A 21289-nucleotide genomic window follows, 5' to 3' on the forward strand; every position below is an offset into this window, starting at 1 on the left:
AGATCCCAGAGACCCACAGCCAGCAGCAGCCCAGCCCCGTTCCAACTCCAGAGGAACACGCTCCCGTAGGGACAGAAGCTGATGGTGTGCAAGGTACGTCTTGTTCTTGGGGTTGCAGATGAGGGGGCGCAGCTCGGGCTGTGACGTCTCCGGCCACCCCCCTGTACAGGAGCTGAGACTGGGAACTGTACCGCCCTTGCAGGTGAGCAGGAGAGTGGGGTTGTTTGCAGTTGCAGAGGGAGGGGGCAAGGGCGGTACAGTTCACAGTCTCAGCTCCTGTCCAGGGGGGTGGCCGGAGACGTCAGGACCAACGGGACACCGACTGCAAGCACGGAGATCCCGGAGACTCACAGCCAGCAGCAACTCTAGCCCAGCCCCGTTCCAACTCCAGAGGAACCCGGGTTGCGGATGAGGGGGCGCAGCTCGGGCTGTGGGCGAACTGCCAATTGTCGCTGTAGCGGCCCATCGGGGAGTGGGTCCCTGTTGGTCCTGACGTCTCCAGCCACCCCCCTGGACAGGAGCTGAGACTGGGAACTGTACCGCCCTTGCCCCCTCCCTCTGCAACTGCAAACAACCCCACTCTCCTGCTCACCTGCAAGGGCGGTACACCCTCTGCAGGGAGGTGGCCGAAGACTGCAAGAAGCAACCCCACTCTCCTGCTAGTTCACCCACAGCTCGAGCAACACCGACCCCCAGGCCCACTGCAAGCACGGAGATCCCAGATCAGCAACTACAGCCCAGCCCCGCTCCAATTCCAGAGGAACACGCTCCCCGTAGGGGCAGAAGCTGATGGTGTGCAAGGTACGTCTTGTTCTTGGGGTGGCGCAGCTCGGGCTGCGGGCGAACCGCCACTTGTCGCCGTAGCGGCCCATCGGGGAGCGGATTCCTCTGGAGTTGGAGGGACAGGGAGACACAGCGGCTTTTGAGAATGGTGGGCAATCACTTCCAAAGTTCTGCCCACACAGTCAGTACACCTCTCCTATACTTGTCTCCCGCACCAAGATTATCTCGCAGAGAATGATCCCAGCCTAACCCTCCCTATTCTCTCCTATTCTGCAAGAAAAACTACATTGAAGACTCAAACTCGCGATCGAGTAACTGCCGGGATCGAGGCGCAAATTCGCGACATTGAGGATACAAGCCGAGCACTCTACCACTGAGCCAGCCGTTAAAATCTACACTAAAAATCTTCCAATCCGAAAGCCGAAAAATTCCGAATTACGAAAAGTGTCTGGTCCCAAGGCTTTCGGATAAAAGGTTGTGCACCTGTACTTCGTCTTGCTGACGTTTAGAGCTAGGCTGTTGTTCTGACATCATGGCATGACGTTCTCAATCTTTCTTGCACTCTCATCGTTATTGTTGATCCATCTAACAGTAGAATCATCAGTGAACGTAAAGATCGAGTCAGTGCTATACTTAAGTCATGGGCTTACAGGAAGCAAAGCAGAGGATTGAGCACACAAGCATCAGGCTGGAGGACAGATTTTAACCAATTATTTTTTAATTATTTTTTTTTTTTAATTAGAAGTACAGTAAATTACAGTAATACACATCACATATATCTTATTCCATTTGTTGCACCACTTCATTTTTCGAGCTTTAAAAAAGGTAGAAATAAAAGAAGTAAGGAAAGTGAGCAAGAGTCGTGAAGGTGCAGGAAAGTGTTGGGAAAAGAAAACCCCTTAGAAAAGAAGTTAGAGAAGGAAGTAAAGAAAGGAAATAGACCCGAGAAAGAAAAGAAAAAAAAGGAGAAACAATTGCTCTATTATAACACAAAACTCTGCAAAAAAGGATATACCAACCATATTTTTTTTTTGTTTTTTTTACCCCCCCGTTACCAGATCCTGGTACCATTTATTTTTTAAATTACTATTGCACCTTATGCTTGTAATAGTTCCATAAATGCAGACCACGTCTTTTGGAAGTGGTCTGCTTTGCCTGCTAGGAGGATCATCTCTTCCAGGTGTAATGTTTCAAACATGTTTGAAATCCACATTTTTATTGTTGGTATTGGAGCGTTTTTCCAGAATTTGAGTATAAGCTTTTTTCCCATTATTAGCCCGTAATTAAGTAAGTTCTTTTGAAGCACGTTTAGTTTAGGGTTACCTTCCGATATTCCAAAAATGATCCATTCTGCTTTTGGTACAAGTTTTATTTTAATTAATTTTGTGAAGATTTCAAATATTTAATTCCAGAATTTTTGGATTTTTATACAAAAAACAAGAGTGCGCTATGGTAGCTTCTTGTGACTGACATTTATCACAAGTGGGTGAGGCATTGAGGAAAAGTTTATTTATTTTGTTTTTTGAATAATATGTCTATGAAATATTTTGAATTGAATTAGAGTATGTCATACGAGCATTTATGCACATATAGTAAGTGTTTATCCCAGCTCTCTTTTGAAATTTTTATAGCTAGTTCTTGTTAAAATAATGTTGTATAAGTATGATATTAGATTTGCTGATTCAGCCTTTGTCTTCATTGCTTCGTCCAGTAAGTCTCGAGGCATGTTATGATAGTCTTTTGTGTATTTTTTCAGATAGTCACGGATTTGAAGATATTTAAAATATTGATTATTTTTCAAATTATATTTCAGTTGTAATTGTTGAAATGATAATAATTTTCACAATTCATACAAGTCTCTGAGCGTTTTGATTCCCATTCTTTCCCATTGTGTAAATGATTTATCTATAATTGAAGGTTTAAACGACGGATTATTGACTATTGGCATTAAAAGAGATAGATTTCTTAATTTTAGATTCTGTTTTATTTGTTTCCAAGTTCTAATTGTGCTATGTATCATTGGATTTTTATTGTAATTTTTGTTATTCAGATTCATTGGTGAGAGGACAGTCGCTCCTGTATTACACGGAGAGCAGTCCTCTCTCTCCATTACAATCCAGTCCACCTGCTGGGCAGTTGGCCAGCAGGTGAATCATATTTTTAATATTTACTGCCCAATTATAGTACATAAAGTTAGGGAGCGCTAGGCCACCTATCACTTTTGGTTTACTAAGGTGCGCTCTTTGTATTCTGTGGGATTTATAATACCATATAAAATTTGTAATGTCCGAGTCTAGTTTTTTGAAAAACTTTTTTGGAAGATATATAGGTATTGATTGAAATAAATATAGGATTTGTGGTAAAAAGATCATTTTTATAGCATTTATTCGACCTATTAAAGACATCTGGAGTGTTTTCCAGAATTTGATTAGATTATTTAGTTTCTTAAGTAAGGGACTATAATTGGCATTAAACATAGTTTCTAGTCATTTCAATTCCCAAATATTTGAATTTTCCTTTGGCTATTTTAAAGGGGAATTTCAAGAGATGTGTTGAGTCTTTCGGTTTTATCGACATAATTTCACTTTTGTTCCAGTTTATTCTGTATCCCGAGAAAGATCCAAAGTCCTCAATTAGATTTAATATGTTTGGTATACTGATTTGGGGTTTTGTGATATACAGTAGTACATCGTCTGCATATAAAGGTATTTTGTTATTTGAATATTTTGTATTATCATCGTAAATATCCGGGTGTGTTCTGATTTTTTCAGCTAAACCAATTTTAACCGACAGAGGTCCGCCGGTCAGCAATCTCAGACATGCAGTTTCATTGGTTTTTTGGCCTCTGTAAACTGCCCCTAGTGTGTAATGAGAAAGTAGACTAACATAGAACTAGCGTGAACGGGTGATTGATGGCCAGTGTGGACTCGGTGGGCCAAAGGACCTGTTTCCATACTGTATCTCTAACTAAACCAGCTGCAGGAGTTTAGAGATGGGCTTATTTGTTATGAAAGTGTAGAAGGCTGAGCTATTATGTTCTTATTACCAAGGTGATCCAGTGCTGAACAAAAGATTTGGCATAATTTCGAGACCTATTTTTCCTGCACACAAATTGCAAGGAGTCTAGATTGTCTGGAAGACTGGAATAGATATGGGCCATTACCAGCCTTTCCATGCGTTTCTGTATGATCGATGTTTGAGCCACTGAAACAGATCACATTACTTTTATTGGGGACTGGAATGATGGAAATTTCTTGAAGCAGATAGGGATGGTAGCGTATTGAAGTCGGAGGTTGAAAAAGTTGTTGATGAAGACTGGCCAGTCGAGTGGCATGATTCCAGAAGTTTTTCAGGGACTCCATCCATTTTCTGAGAATTTACTCTTTGAAAAGTACATTTGACTTCTGCCCCAATTTCAGCTTGTCGCCACTCATTATGGTATTCGGACCTTGCCATAGTCACCTGGCATCCACTTCATTGAATTAAGACTCTAATTTGTTCTGGGATTCTCTCTTGGCTTCACCAACAGCATCACATAGATCATTTTTAGCATTCTACTGCAATACAGTGTCATTTTCTTGAAAGCCTTCGATCTGGTTCTTAGCAAAGAATGAATCTCTCTGTTCATCCAAGATTTTGGGTTAGGATAGACCTTAACTATCTTTGTTAGAACGTATTTCTCCATGAAACCAGTAATGAAGTATATGCATTCAGGTTGGATGAATTGGTGTTGAATATATTTGGACAACCGACTCAAAGCAGTCCTGAAATAGACAGGTCCCAACAAGATTACATACAACAAATCAAGGAAGTAATAAGAAAACAAATTTATTTACCATAGTAAATAAATTTAAAGAATGGAACATGCATATTAAAAATAACTTAATTCAGGGCTCTCACTTAACTTTTTTTCACTGTTGCCAGCCGGGCAACCTAGACAGCTTTTTAGGTTGCCGAACGACAGTTTAGGTGGTCATTTAAGATGTCTTGCATGACGCGTGCAATAATGTGCTCGGACGAAGTCGGAATTATGCTTAATGAAGCAATCTCATATTATTTCTACTTCAAATAAAGCCACAAACTAAACATATTCACCAATCAAAACATGATATATACCACAATGACATGCAGCAAAATTATAATACAGTATCTCAACTCTTTTTACACGTTGCAATGAATGCAATTACTATTATTTCTTTCCACTTCGAAACAAAAATGTGGTTGGATTATTCAGCGTATTATCAACCTGGGTCAATAAATCCTGGAGCATGCTAACATATATGCTTAACCATACACACGACAGATTGATGCAAGCATATTTTCCGTGAAGGACTGAAAATTATCATGACATGGTCATAGCATGGGTCTTTTCCTCTTGAATCTTCAATCATCAATCTCTGTTGTGCCTAGTCACAGCAAGGTAAGTTGATAAAGAATTGAATTGATCTGTTTGGCACCTTTGAAGGAAGCATCCCAGGTTTTTTTTTAAAATCATTCTACAAATCATGTGTGCAAGTAGGGAACTGGTGAGGAGGAGGGCAGGGAAATAAGTACTAGTGCTGTATGCAGCATCCCTTTTGCTTCTGCAGCATAAAGGCAGAAGGGAAAGGACAAGGGTGAAGAGGAAGCACAAGAAGAGGTCTCAGTGGGTGAAGCCCCTTTCGAAGAAGATTCAGGCTTGGACAAGTATGGGAACCTGATTAATGTGCAGCATGAAGAGGATTTCTCTGCATTTAGAAACTTCACAAGGATACCACCTGACCTGTTTAATCTGAAGACAAACGTGGGGCCACTGCTGAAAATAAAGACACTTATATAAGAAAGGCGCTGGAACCAGGCCTGCGCCTAACCATCACCCTCCTCTACTTGGCATCAGGGGAGTGATATAAGAGTCTCTCCTACAATTTTCTGGTTGTCCACAACACCATCAGCAAGATTGTCCGAGAGACCTGTGAGGCCATTATCAAAGTATATGGAGATAATGTGATGGACTGCCCCAGTACACCAGACGAGTGGAAGAGAGTGGCACTGGGCTTTGAGAAAAGATGGAACTTTAAGCACACATGTGGGGCAGTGCAGGGCAGGCCAAGGGAGCGTCAAAATACTTTAATCACAAGAAATTTAATTCAATTGTACTGTTAGCTGTGGTGGATTCAAACTACAACTTCTTGTATGTGGATGTGGGCACACCTGGAAGTGTCGCTGATGGCAGGATCTGGAGAGAGATCTCCCTTGAAGATATGGGGCTTGACTTTCTTCCATCCTTCCCTCACCAATGGGGCATCCACCTCTGATGCTGCGTCAGACACAGCACAAGGGGTGGTGGTCGGAACATTGCCTGCCTCCCTGATCTCCTGCTCCAGGAGCACTCATGCAGGGCTGTCTCCTCCAGTGTCATCTCCTCCTGCCACTCCTCCTCCTGGGTAGGCAAAACCTTCATTGCAGGTTTTCTGGAGGGTTGTGCTCTGCCCCTCGTTGCTGTCTCTTAGATGCCATCTCCACACAAACTCCCGCTCCAAAAGACTCTCCAGCAATGAGTAGGAAAGCCTTGGAGTGACAGAGGTCACGTGCTGACGTTGACTTTAGCTTTTTTTTTCCACATATTTTTTTCTCTGTCCAGTTGCCGAGCTATGAGTACCACGACTATCTGGGTGTACCCACGACTACCTATACAGCAATGTATATAAATACCTCTAATGCAGCAAACCAGTCCCAAATGCCTTACTGGCAAAATAAAAATAATTTTGAATCATGCGATATTGGTACAGGTCCAAGTAAGTTTGGTTTCAAGAAGCTCCTGGAGTAGTAAAGAGAGGTAGGATAGGTTTGAGTGAGATTCCACTTCTTTAGTCCTTGTGTGGGAAACAGTTTGAAACATCTATTCCGTAAGAGAAGAATGTACAGGGTTTTCAATTGATCCAACCATTGAAAGTTGCCACATACAACAGGGTTTATGAAATTCTCTGAGAATGTCAAGAGAAATTACAGAGAATTGTGAACGCAGCCCAGACAATCATGCTGCCCAGACCATCACACAACATCCCTTCCATTGACTCCATCTACACTTCACACTGCCTCAGCAAGGCCATCAGCATAATGAAGTACAAGTCTCGCCCTCTTCTCCCCTGACTCGTAAGGCAAGAGGTACAGAAGTGCGAACCGCATACCTCCAGATTCAGGGACAGTTTCTTCCCAGGTGTAGTCAGCCAACTAAACTATCCTATCACCAACTAGAGGGCAATCCCGAGCTACCATCTACCTCATCACAGACCGCAAGACTAAATTTAATTGGAAATTACTGAACATCATCTTGCACTAAATATTATTCACTTTACCCTGAATCTGTACACTGTGGATAGCTTCATTGTAATCAAGCATAGTCTTTCCGCTGACTGGATATCACGCAACAAAAGCTTTTCACTCTACCTCGGTACATGTGACAATATTAAAATAAGATAGTCTGCCCAACCGAGTCCTTCACTGTCCACCGTGCTGACAGAACAGAAGCGTCTGGGAAATCCAAGGGTGGAGGAGTCTGCTTCATGACCAATAACAACTGGTGCAACCCTGGAAATATTCAGATGCTTTCCCGTTCTTGCTCGCCTGGAGCACCTGACAATCTCATGCCGCCCATTCTACCTTCCCCAGGAGTTCGGCTCAGTGATCGTCACAGCTGTCTACATTCCACCGCAGGCGGACACCGACGTGGCACTTTCGGCCCTACACGATGTGCTATGTCGACATCAAAACAAGTACCCGGATGCGGCTATGGTAGTGGCTGGAGATTTTAATAAATCAAATCTCAAGAAGGTCATGCCGAACTTCTACCAACACATCACGTGTGCCACCAGGGGGGAGAGAACTTTGGACCACTGCTACACACCGTTCAGGAAAGGCTACAAGGCCGTTTCACTCCCTCCCCTAGGAAAATCTGACCACGCTGCTATTTTCCTGTTGCCGGAGTATAAACAGAGGATAGTTCGGGAAGCGGTAGAGACAAGGGACGTAAAGCGTTGGTCCGACCAGTCAGAGGTCATGCTGCAAGATGCACTGAGTGATGTCGACTGGAATATGTTCGAAGCAAGTTCCAGTGACGTCAGTGAGTTCGCGGAAGCAGTCACGGACTTCATCGCAACAGTAACCGACAACATCGTCCCCACGGTAAGGGCAAGCACCTTTCCGAACCAAAAACCCTGGCTAGACAGGTCTGTTCGTGTGGCCCTGAATGCTCGCACCGCTGCCTACAACTCGGGCCTGGCATCAGGAAACATGGACGTCTACAAGGCAGAGTCCTACCGACTGCGAAGGGCGGTGAAGGACGCAAAGAGAAGGTACAGGGCCAAGATGGAGTTACAGATGGAGCAGCAGGACACCAGAAGCCTGTGGCAGGGGTTACGGATTGCAACCAACTACCGGAGCACCCCTTCCTCATCCGCATGTGCCGGCACCTCTCTAGCTGACGACCTGAACCCCTTTTACTCTCGTTTCGAGAGGGGCAGCACCACTCCAGGGCTGCCGACTATCGACAATACCGCCAGCGGGCTGGCTACCGAAGCTGAGGGGAGGAATGTGCACACATTCTCGCTGTCCGAGCACGACGTGAGGAGGGCACTGACACGGGTGAACATGAGAAAAGCTGCAGGCCCCGATGGCATCTCGGAGCGAGTACTCAAGTCCTGTGCTACGCAGCTAGCTCCAGTGCTCACTACATTATTCAACCTCTCCCTGGACAAGTCCGGGGTCCCTGCCTGCTTCAAAAAATCCATCATTGTACCGGTACCAAAAAATGCCTCCCCAGCCTGTCTGAATGACTACCGTCCGGTGGCCCTTACCTCGGTAGTCATGAAATGCTTTGAGAGGCTGGTGAAGAATCACATCTGCGCCTTCCTCCCTCGGAACATGGACCCGTTGCAGTTCGCATACCGTCCGAACAGGTCCACGGACGATGCGGTCTCCCAGAAGCAATTCGGACTGTAAACGCCTATCTCACCAGGGACTAACTCTACAGAACGTTTTTCGTTGCATTATTTATTATGTAAAAGAATATGTGTGTTATGATTGTGTTTATAATTTGTTTGGTTGTTTTGTTGTTTGTCTTTTGCACAAAAGACCGCGAGCATTACCACTTTCATTTCACTGCACATCTCGTATGTGTATGTGACAAATAAACTTGACTTGACTTGACTTGACGAGAAACTAAAATATAAGCAACAAGATGTGTAATAATTTAATTGAAGGAGTGAATCTCTGGGATCAATTGACCTTAGGAAGAACTGGTCCCGAGATCAGGGACAATGATATTGTGTAATATTTTCTCACCCCCCATTAAGTAGCTGTGATGAAATGGGAAGTTAGCTTATTCACTAACACCCAAGCCTCAGTGGCGTAATAAAACAGAAACAACAAGACTAACCATCTGGTTGTAATCAGATAAGAAACAAAGGCTTCTCTATAAGATATATGGGTGGCACCGCTGGTAGAACTGCTGCTTCACAGTGCCAGAGACCCAGGTTCGATCCTGACCTCAGGTGCTGTGTGGGGTTTGTATGTTCTCCCTGACTGTGTGGGTTTCCTCCTGCATCCCAAAGACGTGCATGTTTGTAGGTCAATTGGCCTCTGTAAATTGCCTTGAGTGTGTAGGGAGTGCATTTGAAAGTGGAATAACTTAGAACTAGTGCGACTGAGTGCCTGTTTCCATGATCTATCTCTAAACCAAGTGGCTTCCAAAACCTCAAGGTGGACAGAAAATCCAGCTATACAAAGGTACAAAAGAAAGACTGGATAGACTCGGTTTGTACTCGCTAGAATTTAGAAGATTGAGGGGGGGGGGGGGGGGGGGGGGGGGGGGGTGGGGGGGGGGGGGGGGGGGGGGGGGGGGGGGGGGGGGGGGGGGGGGGATCTTATAGAAACTTACAAAATTCTTAAGGGGTTGGACAGGCTAGATGCAGCAAGATTGTTCCCGATGTTGGGAAAGTCCAGAACAAGGGGTCACAGTTTAAGGATAAGGGGGAAATCTTTTAGGACCGAGATGAGGAAAACATTTTTCACACAGAGAGTGGTGAATCTCTGGAATTCTCTCCCGCAGAAGGTAGTTGAGGCCAGTTCATTGACTATATTTAAGAGGGAGTTAGATGTGGTCCTTGTGGCTAAAGGGATCAGGGGGTATGGAGAGAAGCCAGGTATAGGATACTGAGTTGGATGATCAGCCATGATCATATTGAATGGCGGTGCAGGCTCGAAGGGCCGAATGGCCTACTCCTGCACCTATTTTCTATGTTTCTATGTAATAAGCAATAACAAGATGTCAAGGTTGAGACAGTAAAACAGCATTTGTCTCGAGACACGTGGCAAACAGGGTCTTTGTGTAAACTATTAGGAGCAATCAATTTCATACTCCTCTGTACCTGCTTAGCTCATTTGTTGCTACACAACTAGTAAGGTAAAAATGGAGGAGAGGTGGCAGCCAATAGTCCAGCTGCAATTGGATGAAGTAGGATGAAATGGGTTAGACTCGGACTGAACTATTGATGTAATACCATCTCATTGGTGGAAAACAGAAGGAATATGAGGGAAATTATTTAGAAATAGGATCTAAAGCTTTACTGAACCTGTATCAGCATATGATCCTGGAAACAAAAAACAACACATAACAAAGAGTAGACACAAGTCTAACTTATTACCTTGTGTTTTGATGGATAGTATACTGTGCACAATGTTTGTGCTTGAAGATTGTCTTTGCAAGTAAGAATTTGAATAAAGCTAAATACATCATTCACCAGCTGTCTCTGATTGTTCAATATAAAACTTGGCAGCCACACCTAGGCTGTAATGATTAAAATGTGAATATGCATAATTGCTGTTGCGCAAATTTCTCACAAAGCAAGTGTTTGAAGAACCGGCAAATATTATACCATTTGTCAAATTCTTTGTTTAAAACAAAATCTTTTACTGACCTGATACATAGCTTCATCGCATGCACTTTCCAGACCTAAATTAATCATCGTATTTTGCAAGGTACGACCCATGTAGAACTCCAGAGACAAATAGTAAATCCGCTGAAAAATACATTATCAGTCATTTATCATTTGCAAATTATACAGCAAAACTAATTTAGAACGATTTTTATGCTAATTTTCCAAGCTTATTTATAGAATCAAATATAGCCCATTGTACCTCTGTCCACCTCTCCTCCACACCCCCTACCCTCCCCCTCCCTGCTCCCCACCTCTCTCCCCCCTTCCCTCTCTCTCTCTCTCTCTCTCTCCCCCCCCCCCCACCCAACAACCTTCCCCTCCTCCCCACCCTCCTCTCCCTCTTGCCCCTCTCTCTGTGTCTCTGCCCCTTATTTCTCTGCCCTCACAGGCCCATATCAATGGAAATCTTACTTGTAGGTGCATCACAGGCAAGACTCAGCGAACACAAAAAAACATTAATTATCCATAAATCACGCATTAATTTGGCATAAAACAGGTCCAGCCACAATTTTACTCACTATCTGCAAAACCTTCCACTTTCGTATCATATGCAAACTTGCTGATTTTGCCATGTACATTCACATCCAAATAATTGATATAGATGACAAACAGTAAACGGCCCAGCACAAACCCTGAGGCACACCACTAGTCACAAGCCTCCAATCCAAGAGGCATTCTTCCACCATCACCCTCTGCTTCCATGAAGCCAATTTTCTATCCATTCAGCTTTGTCTCCCTGGATCCCATCCAATCTAACCAGAACAGCCTACCATGTGGAACTATGTTGAGTGCTATGCTGAACTCCATATATACATCTACAACTCTGCCTTAGTCAACCTTTTTGGTCACATCTTCAAAAAACTTTTCAGATGTGTGAGACACCACCTCCCACGTACAAAACCATGCTGACTATCCCTAATCAGCCCTAAATGCATGTATATTGGAATTTCCTCTCTAATTTCCCATAATGCCCTTAGATATATCAGATCAGGCCCTGGAGATTGATCTACCTTCATACACGATAGTACCTTCAGCACCTCTTCAACCATAACACTGACTGCTCTCAATACACTTCTATTGACAGAGCCAAGTTCCTCCATCCTCCTGTCTTTCTCCTTAGTAAAAACAGAGGAGATTTATAAAACCTCTTGGGATTGTCTTTTAAATAACTGACTTTGCAAGTAAATACAGTGCATTCAGAAAGTATTCAGATCCCAGCACTTTTTCCACATTTTGGTACGTTACTGCCTTATTTTAAAATGGGCTAAATTCATGTTTTTTATCATCTATCTACACACAATACCCCAGAATGAAGAATCAAAAACAGATGTTTAGAAATTTTTGCAAAGTAATAAAAAAGTAACTAAAATATCACATTTAAATGACTTAATAAACACAGGCCTGAAGTTTAAATCATCTTTAATCATAACATAGTAGAGTGGTACAGTAGGTTGTTAGTTCATCACTACTGTTTCCATGACTACCTAATGTAGGAAATGGGTGTTAATATAAAGTGTACAGTAAGGTGGAGTTAATGATGCTACACTACTCTGATTGGTTCACATGCAATAACCAATTTACCCATAAGTATTCAGAACCTTTGCATTGACACACAAAATTGAGCTTTTCATCCTGATTACATTGATTATCCTTCAGATGTTTCTACAACTTGATTGGAGTCCACCAGTGGTAACTTAAATTGATTGGACATGATTTGGAAAAGCACACACCTGTCTACATAAGGTCCCACAGTCGACAGTGCATGTCAGAGCAAAAACCAAGCCATGAAGACGAAGGAATTGTCTGCAGGCCTCCGAGACAGGATTGTGTAGAGACACAGATCTGGGGAAGGGTATAAAACACTTTCTGCATCATTGCAGGTCCCGAAGAGCACAGTGGCCTCTGTCATTCTTAAATGGAAGAACTTTGTAACCACCAGGACTCTTCAGAGAGCTGTTTGGGGAGAAGGGCCTTGGTCAGGGAGGTGACTGTAAGACCCTGTTGTGGCTAGCACAATGAACACACGTCCAACATCGACGACACCTTGTAAGAAGAGTTAATTTGTATTCTTGTATTCTTGTATTGTATTCAAATTTTATTGTCGTTGCCTCACTTTGAGACAACGAAATGAATTTCCCGTACAGCAGTATCGTTAAAAAAAAAAAAATCACAAGAAAAATAATAAAAATAAATAATAAATAAATAATAAAACATATTAAAAAAAATAAAATTGAAATTGAATTAAAAATTTAACAAAAGCACAAACACAAAAAGTCCACAACACAACATAACATAAATGGCACCCAGGTGAGGACGGCACCATAGTCCAGCCAGCCTCCCCTCCGTGTCCATCCGTAGTCGGGGCCTTCCGAGCACCTGCAGTCGCCGCCCCGGGTGGCCCGATGTTCAGGCCCTCACGCCGGGCTGGTGGAACGCCGACGCCGAACCCCGACGGTGAGCAGCCTCCTCCTCAGCGGCCCGGACCTTCTGATCAGCCGCCTCCCGCTGCCGGAGTCTGCAGCTCCTGAGTCCGCTGGCCGAGCCGGGCAGAGTCACAGGACCCCGCGTTGTCCATCAGCGCCGCCCGCGTTGGGAGCTCTGCAAACCGCAGCTCCAGGATGTCGGTGCAGCAAGTCCAGCACTCCGGGCTCCAGACGGCGACCCCCGGTAAGGCATCGCCAGCCCCGCGATGTTCCAGCGCTGTCCCGCCGCTGCTGGAGCTCCGGTCGATCCCGGCAGGAAAGGCCGCGCCAATCCAGGTAGGTAGGCCGCTGTGGGGGGGGGGGGGGGAGGCGAGGGGGGGGGGGCGACGCGACTCGAATAATAGTCGCGTCCTCACCAGGAAGCGGCTGAAGGACGGTAACCCCCGCACCGTGCCCTCTTCCCCCACATAAAAACACAAAAAAATACACTTTTAACATAACAAAATAAACAAAAAAACAAAAAGATACCGGGCTGTAGGTGGAGGCTGCTGGCACCAGCGCCACCGGAAGTACAAGAACAACAAGTACAAGAACAACATAATTTCAACAACCAACAGAAACTACTCGAAGGTCACTTGTCATCAGTCACAAGGCCCAGGCAAAACTGGCAGCTTCTACTCCTGGCTTCCAGAGGGCACTGGCATTTACACATTGATGCTGAGTATAAATGTTTCAAGATGGCACTAGCATTTATATCACATCCCCCCCTTCAACTTTGGGGTCACAAATTCATGTACAATACAAACGATCTTCAATGCTAATAAATTTAACCTTTAATCAATTTAATGTGGATAAAGTACCACAATTAACACAGTGGTGCTCTTTATACGTCGAACATTATACCACAAAATCATTGCCTAACTATTTTACATAAATCGAGTTGGGGGTATTGACAATTGCCCACTTCTCGTGCGAGTTGTATTTCCGACTTCTTCTGTGTTGTATTTCTGTTGTGTGTGAGTGTGGCTTGGCACGCTGCGAGCAGGTTCCACCATCACATTACCTTGTGATGCTGGCTGTGATTGTTCTCGAGTCTGGGAGACTTCTCATTGTCTATTTTTCTTGCCGGACAGCCAGTTGCAGTCCCATGAGAGGGACAGGATGGGACTGTAGGAACGATAAAGGCAACGGCAATTTGCTTCTTATCAGTCTACTGTTCAGTAGCTGTGAGGGGGCATAACCGCATGTCCCGTCAAGGTGTTGTGGTATTCGAGGTTGGCATACATCGGGTCACGGTCACCACGTTTGGCTTTCTTCATATTTTTTTATGGTTTGCACACAGCGCTCCACCTGCCCATTGCTGTGGATATATGGGGCTTGAGGTGACATGGGCAAATTCCCATTCATCCTTGAACTTGCGAAACTCAGCACAGTCAAATTGTCTTGTGTTGTCTGACATCACCAAGTCAGGAATGCTATTCCTGGAAAACATGCCCTTCATCTCTCGTATCACCGAATGTGACGTCATGTCTGGTAGTTGCGATATTTCTGGGGACTTGGAAGATAGTCCACTACTAGCAAATGGTCTATTCCATCCAGATGGAAGATGTCTGCCCCAACTTTAGACCTCGGTCTGCTGGGGATGAAGTGCAGTTGTAGCGGCTTGGTTGCTTGTGCTTTCCTAGTTGCCTGGCACATCGAGCAAGTTCCCACTGTGTCCTCGATCTGCGCATTCATTCCTGGCCACGCAAATAAATTGCGGGCTCGTTGTTTCAGTTTCACTACTCCCAGATGTAATTCATGTAGCGCATTCAGCATCTGCCGGCGCATGCGTTGGGGAACGACGATTCGGTTTTCCCTAAGACTAATCCGTCTACTTCAACCAGCTCGTCATGGTATGCAGGAAACGGAACCTAGTCCGAGGACAGATCACGCCTGTTACTTGGCTAACCCTTTTTTATGTACTCGCGCAGCAGTGTTAGGGTTTGACCTTTTTCTGTTTCAGCCTTGAACACAAGGTCTGACATGTGTAGGATGGCTTCTACAGCGTGTATCATGTACGGCAGTTTGAGGTGCTTTTCCGTAGGCGTGCTTGCACTGGACTGCCGGCTCAGTGCGTCGCGGACAAACATTTAATGTCTCGGCTTCCACCATCTCTCCAGGTCGTACCGTAGCAGGTGCATTTGCATGCACTGGACTCTGGGGTTTAGGTTGTGTAGCAGCTTAGCGAGCAAGCCTACTAATAGCTTGTGGTCAGTAAGGATTACTGTGCGCTGATCGACAATGAAGTCATGAAACATTCTGCAAAAGTACAATATGGCGCACAGCTCCTTCTCTATAGTCGCATAGTTGCGCTTGGCCGTCTTCACACACTGTGATGCGTAGGCAACAGGCCTCTCGTCTTGCATTAGGACCGCTCCAAATCCGCTGTTGGAAGCATCTGTGGCAATTGAAACGGGCGCTTTCACATCGTACAGTTTGAGCATGGGTGTCGATGTGAGAAGACGCTTTAGCTTGTCTACTGCATGTCTGCTCAAAATGCCACTACAACCTTTTCTGTTAGCTGTCTAAGTGGGGCAGTGACCTCCGAAAGGTTTGCAATAAACCTGGCCATGTATGTCGAAGAACGTTTGCACTTCAGCCTTGTTTGTCGGGTATTGCATTTGTAGCACACGACTGACACAAGATGGGCTTGGTGACACGCCTGCTTGCGAGATGACGGGTCCCACATATTCAATCTCGTTTGAGCGCATTACCAATTTTCTGGGATTGAGCTTTAGGCCGGACCGTTTCACACGCGCAAGTAGGACTTTCACCCTTGTGTCATGCTGGGTTGCGTTCTCACCCCAAATGAGAATGTCGTCAACAACTATCTCCACCCCTTCTAAATCACCGAACTCTTCCTGCATCGCACGCTGCCAAATCTCACTTGCAGATGAGATTCCAAATGGAAGCACGAGGTATCGGTATCTCCCAAAAGGAGCATTAAATGTGGTCAGGCGCGAGCTGTCGTTGCTCAGTGGGAACTTTTCAAATTTCAAATAGCATCAAATTTCGAGAACCATTTTGCCTTCGTCATGTGGGCTACAATGTTCTCGAACGTCGGCATCGGGAAATGCTCGATCCGAAAGGCCGCATTGAGGTCACGTGGGTCAAGGCATATGCGGACTTCGCCATTAGGATTGCTAACAACAGTCATTGAATTCACCCAATCTGTCGGTTCGCTCACGGGCTTTAAGACCCAACATTTCCATGCGTTCTAATTTGGCTTTGACCTTATCCCTGAGCTTATCCACGGGATAGTGCAGGGCGGGTTTTGCTCATGTTGCACGTTTTCATGCTGCGCTATGTTATACACATGTTTTCTTAGCCTTCCCAGCCCTTGGAAAAGCTCACGGTTTTCCTCAATGTTTTTCGCAGTGTATGATGGGCTCGCATTCACACCATCAACCACCTCATTTTGCACAAGAAGCCCTAACTTCTCACGTGCTTCCCAAATATGGGTTTCACATCCCCCCTCACTATTTGAAAATATATTCCGTCTAACCTAATTTAACGTTCCCCTTTGTCCGTCCCACAGGCTTCATGGTGTGTCCAGAGTACAACCTTAGTATTACATTAGTGTTCATTAAGGCAAGACCAGTCTTTCTGAACAAGTTCTCCGGCAGTATGTCAAATTGAGCTTCTGAGTCAAGTTTGAACTCAATGGTCCACATTGTTAATGCTGCCCAGCTGTCCCCATTTACACGTCGAATCAATCGCGGCATCAATGTAGAATGCATCAACGTCATCGTTCACTGGCTCAGGTTGCGGTGAAGCGGTCATCTCGAACTCTATGTCGCGGACGTCACGGCTCCTGTCCCTGGCCTACTGTCTGATTAGCCGATCATGTTGTCGGGAACGTGGACGGCTGTTGGGCGCTCTATTTCTCAGGCAATCGGGGGATCTGGAGAAATGTCTGATCTTTCCGCATGTGTGACATCTCATGTCCTGAGCGGGGCAGTAGTTGGTTTTATGCACATGGGTGCATGACCGGCAGATGGCATAATTACCATGATTACGGGTTTCTGTGTGTGTTGGCTTGGTCGCGAATCCCTGCCTCGGTCCCATGGCCGACTGCCACTGTCTCGTTTCAACGGTCTCTTCAGTGGCGATGGCGGTTGGGGCAATCTGTTTCATGTGCTCGGCTGATGCTTCGGCGATCATACACATGTCTGCATTTTTTCCAATGTTAAATCATTGCATTGAAGTAGTTTCTCCAGGAGCGGCTGGCTGGTGATGCCACAGACTATTCTGTCAAGCAGCAACGAATCATGCAGACTGCCAAATTCACAATCATTAGGTAAAGACTTCACTGCAGTCAGGTAGCTGGAGAAGGTCTCCCCTTGCCACTGATTACATGTATTAAAGATGTATTTTGTGACAGTTAAGTTATTTTTTGATTCACAGTATGTCTGGAACTTCTCCTTCAGCGGTTATATTTTGTCACATTCCTCCGGGGCGAACTGAAAGGTCTCATAAATCTGCTGAGTGGCCGGCCCCGCCACGTGGAGGAATATTGCACACCAAATCTTATCTGGCTTACTTGTCAGCTCTGTTTCTGTCTCGTACAGCTGGAATACCCTTATCCAGTCCTTACAATTCTTGGCTGTTCCCTTGTATGGAAGAGTGGCTTCAGTCCTGCGATTGTTTTTACTCTGACACCATGTCTGCTGTAAGATCCTGTTGTGGCTAGCACAATGAATACATGCCCGACACCGACGACATCTTGCAAGAAGAGTTTATTTCCACAACCAACAGGAGCTACTAGAAGGTTACTCGTCATCAGTCACAAGGTCCAGGCAAAACTAGCAGCTTCTACTCCTGGCCTCCAGAGGGCACTGGCATTTACACATTGATGATGAGTACAAACGTTTTAAGATGGCACTAGCATTTACATCACAGTGACCAAGATCCGAATGGTCACTCTGACAGAGCTCCAGAGTTCCTCTGTGGAGATGATAGAACCTTCCAGAAGGACAATTATATCTGCAACACTCCACCAATCAGGCCTTTATGGTAGAGTGGTCAGATGGAAGCCACTCCTCAGTAAAAGGCACATGACAGCCCGCTTGGAGTTTGCCAAAAGGCATGAGAAGCGAGATTCTCTGGTCTGATGAAAGCAAGATTGAACTCTTTGGCCTGAATGCCAAGCGTCACCAGGCACTGCTCATCACCTGGTCAATACCATACCACAGCCAAGATAATGCAGGAGTGGCTTTGTCACAAGTCTGTGAATGTCCTTGAGTGGCCCAGCCAGAGCCCGGATTTGAACCCGATCAAACATCTCTGGAGGGACCTGAAAATAGCTGTGCATCAATGCTCCCCATCCAACCCGACAGAGCTTGAGAGGATCTGCAGAGAAGAATGGGAGATATTACCCAAATACAGGTGTGCCAAGCTTGTAGCGTCATATCCAAGAAGACAAGGCTGTTATCGCTGCCAAAGGTGCCTCAACAAAGTACTGAGCAAAGGGTCCGAATACTTATGTAAATGTGATGATTCGGTTATTTATTTTTAACTACTTGGCAAAAATTTCTAAACACCTCTTTTCGCTTTTTTATTATGGGGTATTGTGTGTAGATTGATATATAAAAAAAATAATTTAATCCATTTTAGAATAGGACTGTAACAAAATGTGGAAAAAGTGAAGGGATGCGAATACTTTCTGAATGCACTGTATCAAAGGTAACATGCTACCATCAGAATATTATTTTATACTTTGCTTTGGACTGATACACACCACCATACTATGCTTTCTTGGGGCAATTTTGTATACAAGATACATGTTTAATTCTACTGTGACTTCATCTTTACTAATATTTTATTATGTTTCTCTTTATCAATATTATATATACAATATCAACTGGATTGCCTTCATTATAAAAGCTCAATCAATTTTGTTCATTATTCCTCAACACTGGTTTTCCACCTGTCATATAGATGGTAGACACAAAATGCTGGAGTAACTCAGCGGGACAGGCAGCATCTCTGGAGAAAAGGAATGTGTGATGTTTCGGGTCGAGACCCTTCTTCAGATTGATGTCAGGGGAGTGGGCAGAACAGGGATAGAATGTAGTCAGAGACAGTAAGACTGGTGGGAGAACGGGGGAGGGAATGCAAGTGCTATTTTAAGTCCAATATAGATTTGATGTCATATTGTTGTCCTATATTAAAATTTGGAATTGGTTTATTACTGTCACATGCATCAAGATACAGTGAATAATATTATTTTGCATGCAATCGAGGCAAATTATACCATACACATATTTAATGGAATTAAAAACAGGGTTTTGTAATGTAAATTAATTGAAATACTATCTAATGGATGCCACTATGCACCTGCCCAAGAATTAATCATGCACCAAGATTCCCAGTGACATCTTACTCAGGCACTTCATAATCGTACTACCACTGTCCCTTTTATCTGATGTGTTTCATCTTTGCTGATATGCGTATTCTGCAGTGTCTTATGAAACCCTTTTTTGAACTTCATGTCCAAGTCAAGTCCATGCTGACATGTTATTTTTTCATATTTTCCTCCAGGTGATGAGTAATCCAGACATGGATCAATGTTTTTTTAATAATAAATGAACCCTTAAAAAACTGCAGACACTAAAATCTGAAATATAAAATCACAGGAAAAACTCAGCAAGTCATGCAGAGCAAAGACTCATCTTCAGAACTGGGAAAGAGAAAAAGGTTGGCTCTAAATTGCCTGGACAATGGAGGGAGTAGTAAGGTGATGGATATGAACAAGGGAGTATTTCTGGATACAATGAATTGCAGATGCTAATTTGCATAAAAAGAAACAAAATGCTGGAGAAACTCAGTGGGTAAAGCAGCATCTTCGGAGAACATGGAGGGGCAAATTTTGTGTCATGACCCTTCTTTAGACTGATTGAAAGAGGAAGGTCAAAGCCTGGCAAGTAATAAGTTGATATAGGGGATGGGTATTTTTGATAGACAGATGTAGACATGGGACAGAAATGAAAAGGCAGAAGGTGTGAGACAAAGAGTTGGGAATAGAAATACACTGATAGGATAACAGTTTGTTGTGGGCGTAAAATATGAATAAGATCATTCAGTCAATGGGTTATGAGTGGGGGGGGGGGGGGGGGGGGGGGGGAGGAGAGGAAAAAAAGTGCATCGACGGAGAAAGTGAACAAGCAGACAAACAGTTTGAAGATCATTTTTGAGACACAAGTATTGTCTGCTTCCCTGCAGGTTGCCCATCAAGATCAGGATAACCTTTATTCTGAGCGTGAAGATAAAACAGTTTGAAGTTTCCCATTAGTCCTGTAGATTCAGGAGAAATAGGGTTAGTAAAAGCTGGTGGTTCTGTAATCAAAGAGCTTTTGTTCTTTTGCTCCAATGAGTTGGAAAATTACTAATAATGAGTTGTGAGTATTGCAATATCATTAATGATTCTTATGCCAAAAGAGGTTGTAATGGCAAATAAAAATTCTCTCAAGGACGTCAAGAATAGGGGCAATCGAGTGGTGTGGCTGGTGCTGTTGACTCAGTGCCAGAGACACTGGTTTAATCCTGATCTCGGGTGCTATCTGTGTGGAGTTTGCACGTTCTCCCTGTTACCACATGGGTTTCCTCTGGGTGCTCCAGTTTACTTCTACAACCCATTGACGTGCAGGTTTGTAGGTTAATTGGCAAACTGTAAATTACCCATAGTGTGCAGAGAGTGAATGCAAAAGTGGAATAATATTGAACTTTTTTTTTTTTAATTAGGTTTTATTATTATTTTCATGTGCACTGAGGCGGTCACAGACCTGCATCATGAATATTGCTCTTCCACCATAACTCTGTCAGTAAACCAGTTCTGAATCCATACGACCAAGTCACCGTTAATCCATTGTATTTAAATCTTCTGGATCAGCCTACTATGGAGGATAGACAATATTTTACATAAACACAATCATGCCAAACTCAAGTATCATATGTTCCAGACTCTGACGGTGGGTTCTTTCAAGCTTCTGTACCTTTTGCCTGATGGTAGGAGGGAGAAGGTCTGACCAGGGTGGAAATGATCTTTGTTTATATTGGCAGTTTTCC

At 44.2% G+C, this 21289-nt stretch overlaps 1 protein-coding gene across 2 annotated transcripts in view; it reads right to left on the bottom strand.

Annotated features, from left to right (window-relative positions):
- Nucleotides 1–21289, bottom strand: part of LOC129700153 (glycogen phosphorylase, liver form-like) — a 130368-nt gene that overhangs the window by 104536 nt on the left and 4543 nt on the right. For both annotated transcript variants that reach the window (XM_055640390.1, XM_055640391.1), the window contains exon 2: nt 10737–10838. In XM_055640390.1, the coding sequence (XP_055496365.1) occupies nt 10737–10838 (102 nt within the window). The remainder of the gene's footprint in view (nt 1–10736; nt 10839–21289) is intronic.

Source organism: Leucoraja erinacea, chromosome 9, assembly GCF_028641065.1.
Source record: "Leucoraja erinacea ecotype New England chromosome 9, Leri_hhj_1, whole genome shotgun sequence".
In the NCBI taxonomy this organism is placed as follows: domain Eukaryota; kingdom Metazoa; phylum Chordata; class Chondrichthyes; order Rajiformes; family Rajidae; genus Leucoraja; species Leucoraja erinaceus.